The 14,352-nt window shown below is 40.9% G+C and overlaps 1 protein-coding gene across 8 annotated transcripts in view; it reads left to right on the top strand.

The window, feature by feature from the left end:
* Positions 1-14,352, top strand: part of NCOA2 (nuclear receptor coactivator 2) — a 282,199-nt gene that overhangs the window by 226,608 nt on the left and 41,239 nt on the right. For all 8 annotated transcript variants that reach the window (XM_069600229.1, XM_069600226.1, XM_069600224.1 and 5 more), the window contains 5 exons: positions 3,611-3,788; positions 6,127-6,315; positions 8,625-8,726; positions 9,014-9,157; positions 13,028-13,175. In XM_069600229.1, the coding sequence (XP_069456330.1) occupies positions 3,611-3,788; positions 6,127-6,315; positions 8,625-8,726; positions 9,014-9,157; positions 13,028-13,175 (761 nt within the window). The remainder of the gene's footprint in view (positions 1-3,610; positions 3,789-6,126; positions 6,316-8,624; positions 8,727-9,013; positions 9,158-13,027; positions 13,176-14,352) is intronic.

The following is a 14,352-nucleotide window of genomic DNA, read 5'->3' as shown; positions in this document are numbered from 1 at the left end:
TTACAATGTTGTATTAGTTTCCGCTGTACAACAGTGTGAATCAGCTGTGAGTATATATATATCTCCTTCTTCTTAATTAACTGCCATTTCTTTATTAACTTTAGGAGTTTTCATGATCAGACTACTATCTAGAATTTGTTAAGTCCCCCTTTCTTATTTTATTAACCCAGTACAGTATTAAGCATCAGATTCTTTGCTATACCTATTCCAAAATTAAAATTCAGGAGGTAGGCTATGGTAAGATGAGGGGGAAAAAATGTCAGTGAATATATAACAAGAAGCAGAGAAGCCCTGAGACATAAATTATGTCAGTTCTCAGGATAATTTACTCTGCTGATGATATGATGAGATTGAAAATTATCACATGGCCAGAAGGTCTGCAGCATTGCTATTGTAGAATTGCTTCACTGGCAGCCGCCGCACATATAGAAGAAATTAGGATTTTTAAAGCAAAGATAACCAGTTGGTGCATAAGATGATTTTTATTTTTAGAAAGTCTAATTCTGTGAAAATCTACTGTATAATGGGGCTAGGGAGACACAGAAGAAAATGTAAAGATTGTCTGACCCAGTCTTTATTTTTAGAGATGACAAAATTCCACCCTTGGGGCTACCCTACTGACCAAAAGACTTTAAAGGACCCTATGTTGGGCCCTCCTTGTTTCTCTTTCATCACCGGCTTGAAAACACGTAATGACAATTTTTAGAGAAAAAGTGAAAACACACTTAACCTGATTTTCCAGAGTTGACAAGGCGCTGGAAGGCCAGAGAGTGCTGCTTCCTACTTGGTTCTTAGAAGCAGCTGAGAAAACCCTTAACTAGGTGGACTCTTAGAATTCGATGAAAGGACTGGAAACAAAATTCATTTGGAAATGATGGGGAATTTTAAATATTACAGTTAAGAAAATCCCATATACCTGTGTTTATTACTTACATTGGGGTGACTTAAAGTAGGGTGGAAACTGTTGGGAAGATTTTCAAGGCTTCTGAAAAGAGATGCTGGCAGTAACCACAAGGCTATGACTCAAGCTCTTTGAGAGCAAGCTCATTAATTGCAGAAATCAGATTGCTAGATGTCAACGGATCTTATCTCATAAGATCAAATCCACATTTTCACTGTTGCAAAATAGTCTTCTGAGAATTCAGTGCATTGAGCAAACACCTGTGTAGCAGGACTTCAGTGCTAAACATGTGAGAGGTAATGCTTTGAATCTAGAGACTTAAGGTTTGCATTTGCATCTTTTCCCTGTTAACATGTAATAATTTAAACAGAGAAAACTTGCTCTCACTGAGCCATTCTAGGCATAGATGCACACTCATGCTTACATCATAGCATAGTAGTTGCTAGGCAACAAAACTAAATGTCAGGTTTTTTTCATGAGAGCATATCATAGTGAGCTTTAAGAAAACAAATAGTTTTATAAGGTGAAAGAATTTCATCTTTCCACCATACCTTTACCATTGTATAAAGCAGTAGGAAGCCACGTGCACTTCCAAAAGTGACCCGTAGGTAATATTATCATGACAGTCCCTGTTGAAGGTATATTTAAAGCTGTGAGTTTAAAAGAACACTTAGTACATAACTAATCAACTGACTTACTTCCTGACCTCCCTCCCCACATACCCATATACACATGAGCACACACTCACATAAGGTTTCCAACAGTTGATGCCAACCTATCATGGAAAGCTATTTACACAGTCTTGCTTTGGCTTGCACATGGTTTACACCAGTGGGAACACCACAGTGAACATTTAAGAAGAACTTAAAATGATGTGTGTATATGTGTGTGTGTATACATATATATACATACGTATATGTATATATACATATACATACATACATATATGTGTGTATATATATACATATACATACATACATATATGTATATATTTTAAGAGCTTTTCATTGGTGCCTTGTGGTCAGTTCTAATTTGAGAGAGTGCATAGTTTTGTCATGAAAATAGAATTAAAGATGAAATATTTCAGAGAAAGCTCACAGAATAGGAGCCTGTTAAATAATAACTTAAGGAAAAAGCAAACTAGAGGAAAAAGTAAAACACTATGCCCCAGTCATGCACATTGTTATATTGGTGTGTCCATGAAACATCCATGTGAAAAACCAGTAAATACACAGCCTGAAGAAACTGGCATGAACTGGGTAGACCCCTTGGCCCTGATCCAAGGAATGCCTGGTCACTATCAAGACTCATCCAGTCCTAATCACTCCCTGATCTGTAAAACAGCTCTGGCAAATAAGGATCAAAAAGGGAAAGGAGGTAGAACTAAGAGAAACTCACTGAGCACCCAGACTTTGCATTATTGTCCAGGCAACCGTGACAAGAAGGCGCTCTGGGTCAACACTGGGGAGAACTCTGTGCCACCTGGGAATCAAAGCACAAGCTTTGGAGGCAGTCCACCTGGATTTGCATCCCAGCTCTGGTTGCAAGAGCTTCGGCAAATCACTTACCCTCTTTGAGTCTCAATTTTTCCTTCTGTAAACTGGCAAAGGGAAAACATTCCTTCCAGAATTGTAAATGTTAAAATAACACAGTGGGAAATTCCCTCGCAATCCAATGGTTAGGACGCTGCGCGATCACTGCCGAGGGCCCCGGGTTCGATCCTTGGTCAGGGAACTGAAATCCCACAAGCTGCACAGCACGGCCAAAAAAATAAATAAGTAAAAATAAAAAGTCACAGTATGCTTAAGGCTCAGTAAATGTATCGATATCTACTGTTATTTCCTGAAATGATCCTCAGCCCTTCATCTCCTTCCCTAATCTGCTTCGGAATGATAGCAAAGTGAACCATGCACCCATCACAAGAAAAACGTTCCTGCTCTCTGGGTGATTTAGGAACCTGCATCTTAACGACCTGGAGAATAAAGAAATGCAGCCAGGCACAATCGGTTACTTTCTTTCCCTCGGGGTTGGAAACCTGAACCTCAAGGCCCTGTGTAGTCTCAGCCTGAGGTCCCCAGAAAGGCCGGTTTGCCACATCAGACACACACTTCCCAGCACCTTCCCCCACTGACACCAGACAGTAAAGGACTGACGTTGCTTGAAAAGGCCTGAGATCATTTTCAGCTCTTTTCATTTAAGACTTGGCAGCTTAGCAAAATTTTCTGATTTTTTTTTTTTTCCTTGGCATTTATCCTTAAACTGTGGGAAATTATCAGTGACTTCTCCCTCACATTGTATTCCATGAGGAACTATACCAAGGAAAAGTAATAGCTCTGAACTGGATCAGTAGCATACGAGTTGTTCTCCGCCTTGCGGAGTACATCCGTCTCATTTGGAAAATACAGATAAATGCCTTCATACTCTTAACGTGGCAGTAATTATCTCCTGATAAAGTAACAGGATGAGTGTTTGTCATTTAGTTTATGACAAGAAACCCTGATAAAGGCTCTGTCCTGCTTTCTAAGGTGGAACCATCTCACCAAGAAAAATGTGTTCGTTGTTTCTGAATGCGAGGAGAGGTGGGAGAGAGATCTCTTTTCTTCTCCATGAGTGAATCATGTTTCCCTTAAAAGGACCGTTCCCTTCATAACAGTTGCACGTGACCTTCCACTGCAGTCTTTCTAACACAGTTTGTGCCTCTTCCCATAGGCCCTTGATGGGTTCTTCTTTGTAGTGAACCTGGAAGGCAACGTTGTGTTTGTTTCAGAGAATGTGACACAGTACCTAAGGTATAACCAGGAAGAGCTGATGAACAAAAGTGTCTATAGCGTTCTGCACGTTGGGGACCACACTGAATTCGTCAAAAACCTGCTGCCAAAGTCCATAGGTAAATGAATGTCCTCCGGGTCTCTGCTTGCCACCCCACGCCACCCTGCCCCCACGCACATCATCTTGGCCAGCGGGAGGTGAAACAGAACTCTTTTCATGTCAGTCGGGGATAACAGTAGCTGGGGAGTGTTTTAAGAGATGCTTGTGTTAAACGTTTTGAGCTTAGAAGTCATGGAGAAAAGGCCATCTGTAGATATTGGTCTATGAATGATCGTCTTGACCCTATATTTAAAGTAAGTGAAAGGGCTTCAGATGGAAAGCAGTCATATGGCAACTATTTTCATGGGGTTTGTTTGGTGGGTTTTTTTTTTTTTCAAGACAGTGCCCAATTGCCTCCCACCCTATCCAGTGCCAGCCGACTCTGTTTTGTCCTTTTTCTCCATGACCACTTAAGAAGTAGAAGGTCACAAGAAGCTTGAGATTGAGTTTATTTTGAGTCCCGGCTTGTGAAGAGTATGATGTGGGTGTATACGACGTTCTAAAAATAAAATGTGAAGGAACAAGTGGTGTGCCGCGGTTCGGATGCTCTTAGCCTGGGAGCCCGAAATGGGCTCTTTGGCTTCACAGACTCTTCAGTGGCTCTGCAGGTGGCATGGCGGTCTGCTGCCTCCTTCCCCACCCACTGCTGCCCCTTCCTGCCCTCCTCATCTTGACCAAAAGTGTCCGTGATTATAAAGGGCCATGTTTTAAAGTGGGTGATTCACTGCATGGGCCCACCTCAATGGCTGCTTGGGGAGCATAACTGTTCCCACTCACTAAGTGCTCTTTTTTAATATTCTCACTTAAGCTGATGATGCTGAGAACATCTTCATGGCTAAAAAGAAGCACATATTTTAGTAGAGAATAAAGTCAAGTCCTGAGTTAGCAAAAATTTTTGTTCCTTTTCTTAAAACTGTTTATACTAGCTGGTTTCATTGTCACCACAGTAAATAGGAAAAGGTCCTTTCACATTCCATTATGGCTAGCTTTTCTTTCAATAGGATAACCCTTTGTTTAAAGTGACTGCAACAGTAATACAAAATGTGAGATCCTTTTATTATATTCTCTAGTAAATGAACAAGAAAATGGGATTTCTTATTTCAAATAACTAGTATTTTCAAATCTCTTCAGTAATTTTATGACTTCCTCAAAGGACCTGTATTTGTTAATTCACTGTTATTATTTATTCACTTGTCTAAAGAGCTCTCTGCCTTACGTTATATTGTATTTTTTTATACTTTCAAATTACTTATTAACCTGAGTTAATAAGAGGTCTTTTTTTCTTTGATTACTCTATGTAGTCTCCTTTATGTAAATAAGCTTTTAAGAATATTGATGGTAAACTAAACTTTTCAGATGTCTATATAAAGCTAGCTGTGGTTCCTTCAGTAAAACAGTTTCTTGCAGTTAACTTGATATTTCCTTTTTCTCTCTAGGATTTGTTTCTTTCTTTCCGCCTCTGCAGCCCAGTGTCTGTGGGGTTAGCATTGTGGTATCTAACTGGTCTTTCAAATGTTTTCTAGCTAGTGACTTTTGAAAGTGCTTTGCTTATCTTATGACTGGCCCTTTTTTATTTTTCTTTCTGGTTTCTCTAATGCATCTCAAAAAAAAATGTCTTCTCTTACATCACCTTTTTCTTGCATTAATATATATGTTTAATATATTGGTATTAGATTCCTAAGTATTGATAAGAAAATAGAAGACATAGTATAGTAGTATTTCATTGAAAAGGAATAAATGACATTAGCAGTATATTCTCAAGATTATTTCAGTCTTAATGAAGAAATATACATGAAGAAAAAAAAATACAGCCCAATCTCAGATTATACACTTCAAATTTTGGTGAAGTTTTAGGGAAGAGGGGTCAGTAAGAAGCAGCAGTGTGGGATGCCTACAGTTGCTGGTTACATAACTAGAGGGCCTCAAGCCTTGGAGCAGGAGTCATGTAGGTAGGGGACATGGAGAAGTCCTGACCTTTTAGATGAGGTAGCAGGTGCAGAGATGTCCATGTGGGACCGGGTGTGGATAGTGACGGGGACAGATCTTGTGCTCAGCAACGTGAAAGATCCAGGTGGATGGGTAAGAGGGGGCTGGTGAGAAATCACGGCCTGAGCTTGAAGGGAAAGAGTCCGGGTGAAGAGTAACCAGTGTGAAAGACATTTGAGATTCCCACGAAGTTTCCCAAGAATTCACCCAGTCATTCCTCCCCCTATAGATTTTGAAGTTACTTAGAAAAGTATAAACACTATATGAAAGTAAAATCACTGCATGTTTCCTACACCGTTTTGATAACTTGGCAGAAGCCAGTCTGACACTAGTTTCTTTACCCTGTTGGGTTGCTTCTGCCTTTTGCTCAGTGAACGGGGGAGCTTGGTCCGGCGAACCTCCCAGGCGGAACAGCCATACTTTCAATTGTCGGATGCTGGTAAAACCTTTACCTGAATCAGAAGAGGAAGGTCATGACAACCAGGAAGCACATCAGAAATATGAAACTATGCAGTGCTTTGCTGTCTCTCAACCAAAGTCCATCAAAGAAGAAGGAGAAGGTAGGGGCCACTTCTAAGATACGGTAGTGTCATGTATTCCTGTGCTGCTTCTTTCGCACTTAATAATCTGAAACTAGAGGCCACACAAAGGAAAATTTAGAGGCAGTTCCTTCATTCTTTTCACCTACTTAACGATTCTTGTGATCAGTTTAATTATCAAGTCTTTAAAACAGCACTATCCAATAGAATTTTCTGTGACAATGGCAGTGTTCTGTATCTTCAACGTCCAGCACAGCCACTGCTAGCCACAGGTAGTTGCTGAGAATCTGTAATGTCAGTAATGCAACTGGGGACCAAATTGTCTATTTCATTAAGTCGTCATTTAAATACCCACCGTGTGGCTAGTAGCTACCCTGCCAGAGCAATTCCACTAGTATTGAACCTCTCAAGGATCCTAGGCATCTCTGAACATCTGCAGCAAGGTCCAAGCCACACCTTGGAAAACACCCATGGTACAAAGAACATCTTTTGTATACTTCCAAGGGATTAATGAATTTTATGTGGTTTGGCTATGGATGCTGCATCCAGAATAAGAGAGGATGGAGATAGGAGCGGGACTGGGAGAACAGTTCCAAACTGTAAGCTCTTAGGCGCTTCCCTTTAAAGAGATACTGATAGTGTCCAGCCCTATGCCTTCTGAGGAGATTGCTCTACACCTCTGAGACTGTCGCTGTCTGTGATATGGGACAGTGCTGAATACGGTCTCCTGTGTGTGTAGCAGAAGGGAAAGAGCCGAGGCCTATCAGTCAGAAACTTTGCAGGCTTTATAATCAGACAGACCAGCTCCTACATCAGCTGCGTATCAGCGCTGACTATGGGCAAGCTTCTCAACCTCTCTGAACACCCACGTATTCTCTTAACCAGTGAAATCAACAATTCCAGTATCACAGTGTAATAAGGATTAAATGAGCATGCCTGTACCATGCTTGGCATAGATATTTAATCCTCTTTTCAAAAAATATGTAAGTAATTTTTAATTTAAATTTTATTGGAAAGGAAGTAATTGAGCTGTCACAGATGATACATAGTTTTCAAAATTAAATTTTTACGTAGAGATGGAATGTCAAGCTATTTTATTCTGTATGCAACAGAGTAAGTGCTGCTAATTCATCTGTAATATTCTAAAGCCATATTCTATTAGCTGAGTTAATTTATGGTTTTGTGCTGTATATGTCAACATGTTTGTCCATTTAAAATCTGATTTTGAATGTTTACATAGTATAGCATAACAGTAGGGTTTCTGAGCCATGGTGCACTCATGTTCAAATCCTTGCTTCCCCAAAATTTCATGTGATGTTGGGTAAGTTACTGAAACTCCATGCTTTGGCTTCTCCTCTGTTAAGTGGAGATAATGCTAGGGCCTGCCTCATATAGTTGTTAAAAGGATTAAATGAATCAGTAACCTATAAAGCAGCTAGAAAGATGTCTATCTCATAGTAAGTGCTCAAAAATTTAGCTTTTATTATGTTGAAGATGAGGATTACATTTATGTTTGTGATACCCACTATTAATGGATATGTTTAAAGACATTCTTTCCCAAATTTAAAATCATAAATCAGTGACATAAGATATGAAGAGACTTCTTTTTAATCAACCTTTATCCAGCACTTTTGAAATTGAAAGGGCTTGCAGTGTACTCTGCATGTTACAAGATAAAACACATCCTCCCTGATCTCCAGAAGTGAACACAGACACACAAAACAGTTGAAGTAGGGTAAGGAATAAATGCTTAGCATCAGTTGTGTGAGATCCTAGCCATGGCCAAGAAACTAAACTTGAGACACACTGCATTTTCTAGGATTTGTTCTCTGAATCTGAGTCTAGACTGTGTTTATATACTTTGCTTTAAATTGCATGTTGCCATTGTAGGAGCATCAACATAGTTCAGGAGAAGGTATATCTAGTTTTCCTATATCTTAATGAACCTAAAACTCAAAGAGAAAACCCTTGATGGTTTCAGTTGTCATCATTTGTAGGCTTTATTAAGAATTTAGCTGGTTGTTAATATCAGCCAGTTAATAAGAAAGGGTTCCATTCATTTCCACCACTGGGGAGATGCTTTTGGATGGTCACTATAGTATGGCAGATGCGCTTTCATCACGTCATGTGTCTTCAGCAGTTTATCCTCAGCTCCCCATATCTCAATCTCCCCCAGCTGCTTCCCACTCCAGGTGAGGACCAGGGGTGCATAGTGTCTCGTTGCTCTCTCCCTTACTGACCTACAAGGTTGTGCTGTCATAAGTGCATTTGATTTTGTTTGAAACACTGCAAAAGGCTCCTATGATAACCATCAATGTATGTGATTGAAGATTTGCAGTCCTGCTTGATTTGTGTGGCAAGAAGAGTTCCCATGAAGGAGAGACCGGCTCTTCCCTCATCAGAAAGTTTCACTACTCGCCAAGATCTCCAAGGTAAATTTTCTCAGCAGAGAAGGGCAAAGAAATCATTCTAGAATACTTACATGTTTGTCAACGCAAGGAATGGGTCTAGAAGCTGATGAAGAAGCTGAGCATAGCAGCTGCTGCTGGGGCAGAAGCTGGAGGTGGGGTGGGGGGAACACTTCTCACCTTCTACCCTCCCGCTCCACGCACTTACGCTACCTATTCTTAAAGAAATCAATTTTTATACCTTTAAGATTTAACTATTTCTCTAAAAAATGGATCAGTGTGTAGGTCAAATGCTCACTGTTGTTTACTAGGCAAGATCACGTCCCTGGACACTAGCACCATGCGGGCAGCCATGAAGCCAGGCTGGGAGGACCTGGTGAGGAGGTGCATCCAGAAGTTCCACACACAGCACGAGGGGGAGTCTGTGTCTTACGCAAAGAGGCATCACCATGAAGGTAACGGTCTCTCAGTGACACCCTTCTTGAAGTCCATCTTGCTGACTTACCCCTTCTGAGGAGCACTCTCTCTGCAACAGTGATTCCTGAACCCACCCTGGGGGCTTAGATCTGGTGACTCTTGCCCAGGACTGTCGCCATCTGAAGGGAAATGGAATAGGAGGAACTGTAGGGCTAAGAGCGTGATGAGGGAAGTCAAATTGAAGATGATAACCTCTCACAAAGGCAGATGAAAGGGAACGAGATCATTTTCTTCAATGCTCCGGCTTCTAGACATGTAAGACAGTGCTCTCAGGTCCCCTCTAATAGTAAAAAAAAAAAAAAACACCTGAATCATAAGGATACTGTGAAAATAAGAATGAAAGGAAATTTGCAAGAACAGGTGAATTCCTCGTAGAGGTGACAATGGGATCCTGAGGCCCACCACCACCATCACCACCTTCCAGATGAAGTCTAGAAAGAGACATCGCTTCTAGAAAGAGATGAAATGACTTGTCTGGGGTCATACAGTTGGTTAATAGGACACCTGGAGCTAAGCCCACAATGTCAGAGTCGTCTTTCAGTAATGATAGCAGCCCTCTCTGAGCACCAGGCCTCTGCCTGGCATTGGCCCCCTTCCTGTGGGCCGCTCAATCCCCACGGTCCACCCAGGGACGTGGGTGTTTGCCTCCCATGCTGTCAGTGGGGAGCTGACACAGGTGACACGGACCCGGGAGCCTTCGATTAGAAGTGTGAGCCCTGGAGGGACCTGAGGGTCATCCTGGCCATCGCTCCGCCTCACTGCGCTCACTGCATCCACTGCTGTTCTGCAGCATCAGTTTTTCTCAGGTGCATTCTGGTCCTTTCCTAAGTTGGTGAGAACAAAGAAAAAGAAATCCTTTCTCTAGTGCTTATTAAGGACTCCATCATGGAGGGAGATACTTTTCACTTCCAGTCTTCTGACCCTTCTCTCATGGGCCCCGAATGTCCTGGTTGGGGCACTTGGTTACCAGCATGGATTCCATCAGAGCCACGCTGCCTTTGAGGTACGGGGCCCTGTGCTTTGTAACTGGGTTTGGCAAATTGTCTCCACATTTGCAGAAAAGTTTATAACTCAGTATTGACAATGCAATTTTAGTTTGTCATCTTCCATTTAAGGTGCATCCATGACTCTGTTGTTGCTGTTCAGTTGCTAAGTCGTATCCGACTCTTTGAGACCTCACGAACAACAGTATACTAGCCTTCCCTGTCCTACACTATCTCCTGGAGTTTGCTCAAACTCTTGTCTGTTGAGTCAGTGATGCCATCCAGCCATCTATCTCATCCTCTGTCCCCGCTTTCTCCTCCTGCCCTCAATCTTTCCCAGCATCAGGGTCTTTTCAAATGAGTCGGCTCTATGCATCAGGTGGCCAAAAACTTTTGGAGCTTCAGCTTCAGCATCAGTCCTTCCAGTGAATATTCAGGACTGATTTCCTTTAGGATCAACTGGTTGACTCTCCTTGCAGTCTAAGGGACTCCTGAGAGTCTTCTCCAGCACCACAGTTTGAAACTCTGGCATTTATCAATAGTGTTTGTATGTTAAAAAGTTTGTGCTTTTAAGATTGCTTATGAAAAAATACAAGTCATGGTAAATAACCTTTATTTTTTTTTCATCCTGTTTATCCTTTTTATCTTCTTCATCCACATTTCTTAGAAATAAGCACTGAATCCAACCATTTGTGTCTTCCAGCATTTTTTAAGTGGGAAAGAAAAAGGGAATAAAGATGCCACATTTGACAGAAATAAATAACTTACCTGCCATTTCACTAGATCTGGTTTAAAATAAAAAGAACAGTAACAAAGAATAAGAAATCCCCCAGCAACCTTGTTCAGTGTCCTTGGGCTCTGAGTAGCAATGCCCCATGTTTAATCCTATGGCTTCCTGATTCCTTACACAAGGGTTTACAAATACATACTAGGCACAGTGCTAGGTTTAAACAGAGGGGACCCACTGAAAGGAAACTCTACCATGTATAAAATACACTTCATCCAAGTGTATGAAATAAGTCGGATTGCAGGTAATCATTAGTATTGCATAAAAATCTACCAGAAGACTTTGTTTACATGGAGGAGCTTCCTGACAGCATTCAGGGGCTTGCTGACACAAATCTACTTGGTGGAAGTTCTTGATGTAGACAGACGGTAATGGAAAATCTCCAAGGATCACTGCCAAGGTCGGATAAAATTCTGAAATTATAAGCCACTGGAAATACGAGTCCTATTAGAAAAATGGTATTCCTGCTGCCGTTGGCTGGCATACTGAATATGGAAACCCAGATGCACATATGTACACTAATTTGTTTCCAGTACTGCCACTTCAGAGGAATCATGCAACAGTTGGTAGCAGAAAGTGATACCTAAATACTGTGTCCCTACCTGGAACTGCACGGGGGAGCAGGGGGGCCGGTTTACCAGGGAAATTGCTCAAAGTGAAATTTTACCAAAAAGTCTGAATCCTCATTGTATGTCAGTACCTGGGGGAGGAGGGGTGTGTGTGTGTGTGTGTGTGTCTGAATCCTCATTGTATGTCAGTACCTGCGGGGGTGTGTGTGTGTGTGTGTGTGTCTGAATCCTCATTGTATGTCAGTACCTGCAGGGGGTGTGTGTGTGTGTGTGTGTGTGTGTGTGTCTGAATCCTCATTGTATGTTAGTACCTGCGGGTGTGTGTGTGTGTGTGTGTGTGTCTGAATCCTCATTGTATGTCAGTACCTGCGGGGGTGTGTGTGTGTGTGTGTGTGTGTGTGTGTCTGAATCCTCATTGTATGTCAGTACCTGCGGGGGGTGTGTGTGTGTGTGTGTGTCTGAATCCTCATTGTATGTCAGTACCTGCGGGGTGTGTGTGTGTGTGTGTCTTTCGGTAATTTTGTGGAATGATGAATGTACCTGGTCACTTTGGGACTGACTATTCCACCACAAAATTTGTGCTGAGGATTATGTGGTAAAAAATGGCAGTCATCTTAAAATGGCTTAGGAGGTAAGGTAACTAAACCATGTGGCCGAATCAAATGTTCTTTTTTTTAATATGCAGTATTTGACAGCTTTAAAATGCAGTTGTTTTAAAGATGAATCTGAAATTTCTAGAGAAATTATTTTAGCCTAGTGTTATGTTTTCTGCTGTAGTCCTGAAAATGGAAATAACTGATGTCATTATCCAGATGTTGAACTAATTCCGTGTCACTCAGAGTTGTGCTTTTATTATTTCCGTTTTCTATTTAGCCTTCTTTTTTCTCTGAAAAGATCCCTCTGGTTGTTTATGTTTTACTTCCTGTTGTCCTGACCACAGAAATAATATGTCTTGCACACTGAGAAACAAAATTGGGGAATGGTACTAGGATATAATAGATTAAATAGTTTGTAACTTCAAGATGAATATTCAGAGGATATATTCAGTGTCATACGTTTTATATAATATTTACTATTGTATTAGTTTAAAGAGAAATTAAAGGCACATTGTACCCTTTAGAGGTAATCCTGTTTATAACACCATATTACTTCCTAACGTTTCAGACAAATCATTGCAAAACTTCTTTTGAGCTAATAAATTGTTTATACTCTATCTTACCATGATCCTGAAGATTTTTAAAAGAACACGGTTGGGGGATCAAAACTTCATTTGGGGGGAAGAAAACCCAGTATACTGAAATTATTGGCATCTTGAGAGAAAAATAAATATGCTTTTAAAAATGGATCATGGATAATGTTCTGTCATAAAATATTACTTACAACTCTCTTCAGCCTGCTGGGAGGAAAATATTAAACTTAACCAAGTTGATTACTGTTGTTATGTCTGGCCCCGCCCCCACCCCCAGTTTCGTTTCTAACCATGCATTCTGCTTCCTTGCTCGCCTGCAGTGCTGAGACAGGGGTTGGCATTCAGTCAGATCTACCGCTTCTCCTTGTCTGACGGCACCCTCGTGGCCGCCCAAACGAAGAGCAAGCTCATCCGATCTCAGACTACTAACGAACCTCAGCTTGTGATATCTTTGCATGTGCTGCACAGGTAAGCCTCGTTCTGACACACGATCTCCCCTGCCCAGCTCAGGAAGCCAAGTTCCCAAAGCACATTTTATCCCAGAGCTTGTCAGCTTGGGTAGACATTTCTGTTGACCAACCCCAGTGATGTAAATATAAATTGATTTGTTATTGGGACTTCCCTGGCAGTCCAGTGGTTTAAGACTTCCAGTGCAAGGGGTAGGGTTCGTTCAGTCCCTGTTTAGGAAGCTAAGATCCCACATGCCTCATGGCTGAAAAACCAAAACAGAAGTAATGTTGCAGCAGATCCAGTAAAGACTTTTAACACGGTTCACATCAAAAAAAAAACAAAGAGAAAAATAAGTAAACTGTTGGCTAAAAGACGGGATACTGAAATTCAAATTAAGGCTACACTTTGAACTTTAGCCTTAAGACTAATACTTTTTTTTTTTTTTTTTTTTAATTTTCTTGGCCGAGCCATGCAGCTTGTGGGATCTTGGTTCCCTGACCAGGGATTGAACCTAGGCCCTCACCAGTGAAAACCTGGGAGTCCTAACGACTGGACCATCAGGGAATTCCCAATACTAGTGCATTTTAAAACCTAACTAGAAGGACACAAACTCACACTAATTTTGAAATGACTGCCTGTCACATCAGAGGAGGAAAACAGATCACTTCCCAGGGCAGGAATACAGAATGACTTCTGCTCCCATGTGTTCAGATTTGAAACTTTCAAATATACATATACTTAGAAAAGAGTATTTTAGATTGTTATTCTCAGCTTTAAATTAACCTTTTGCATTAGACTTTGAAATGAAAGGTAGTAAACATTTCCCCAAAAAATAAAAGTGAGGAAAATTGAATGTTGATTTTTAAAGTAAATATCATAACCATCTTGTTTTAGAGCACAAATTTAGGGAAATGATTGGATTTCAAGTTATGTAAATATTTATGTGTGTGCTGTATAAAACTTTATGAGGTACTGTCAGCAGATATATAAAGTTGCTCTAGAGTTCCCTTTTATTACACTTCTCAATTATGTACTTTGTTATTTAGAAATTAAAATCAAGCAGCCCTGTTTGCCAACTCTTAATAAATCCGACCTCGAACTGAAACAATCTGAAAGTGATTACAGATGGGCCAGATTGCTCCCCCCCTAACCAAAAGCTGATGTTTGACAATTTGTGAAACCTGTTTTGTTTGGA

Source organism: Ovis canadensis, chromosome 9, assembly GCF_042477335.2.
Source record: "Ovis canadensis isolate MfBH-ARS-UI-01 breed Bighorn chromosome 9, ARS-UI_OviCan_v2, whole genome shotgun sequence".
NCBI lineage: Eukaryota > Metazoa > Chordata > Mammalia > Artiodactyla > Bovidae > Ovis > Ovis canadensis.
Note: the sequence above shows the minus strand (reverse complement) of the source record. Positions and strands in the feature narration are given on the sequence as shown.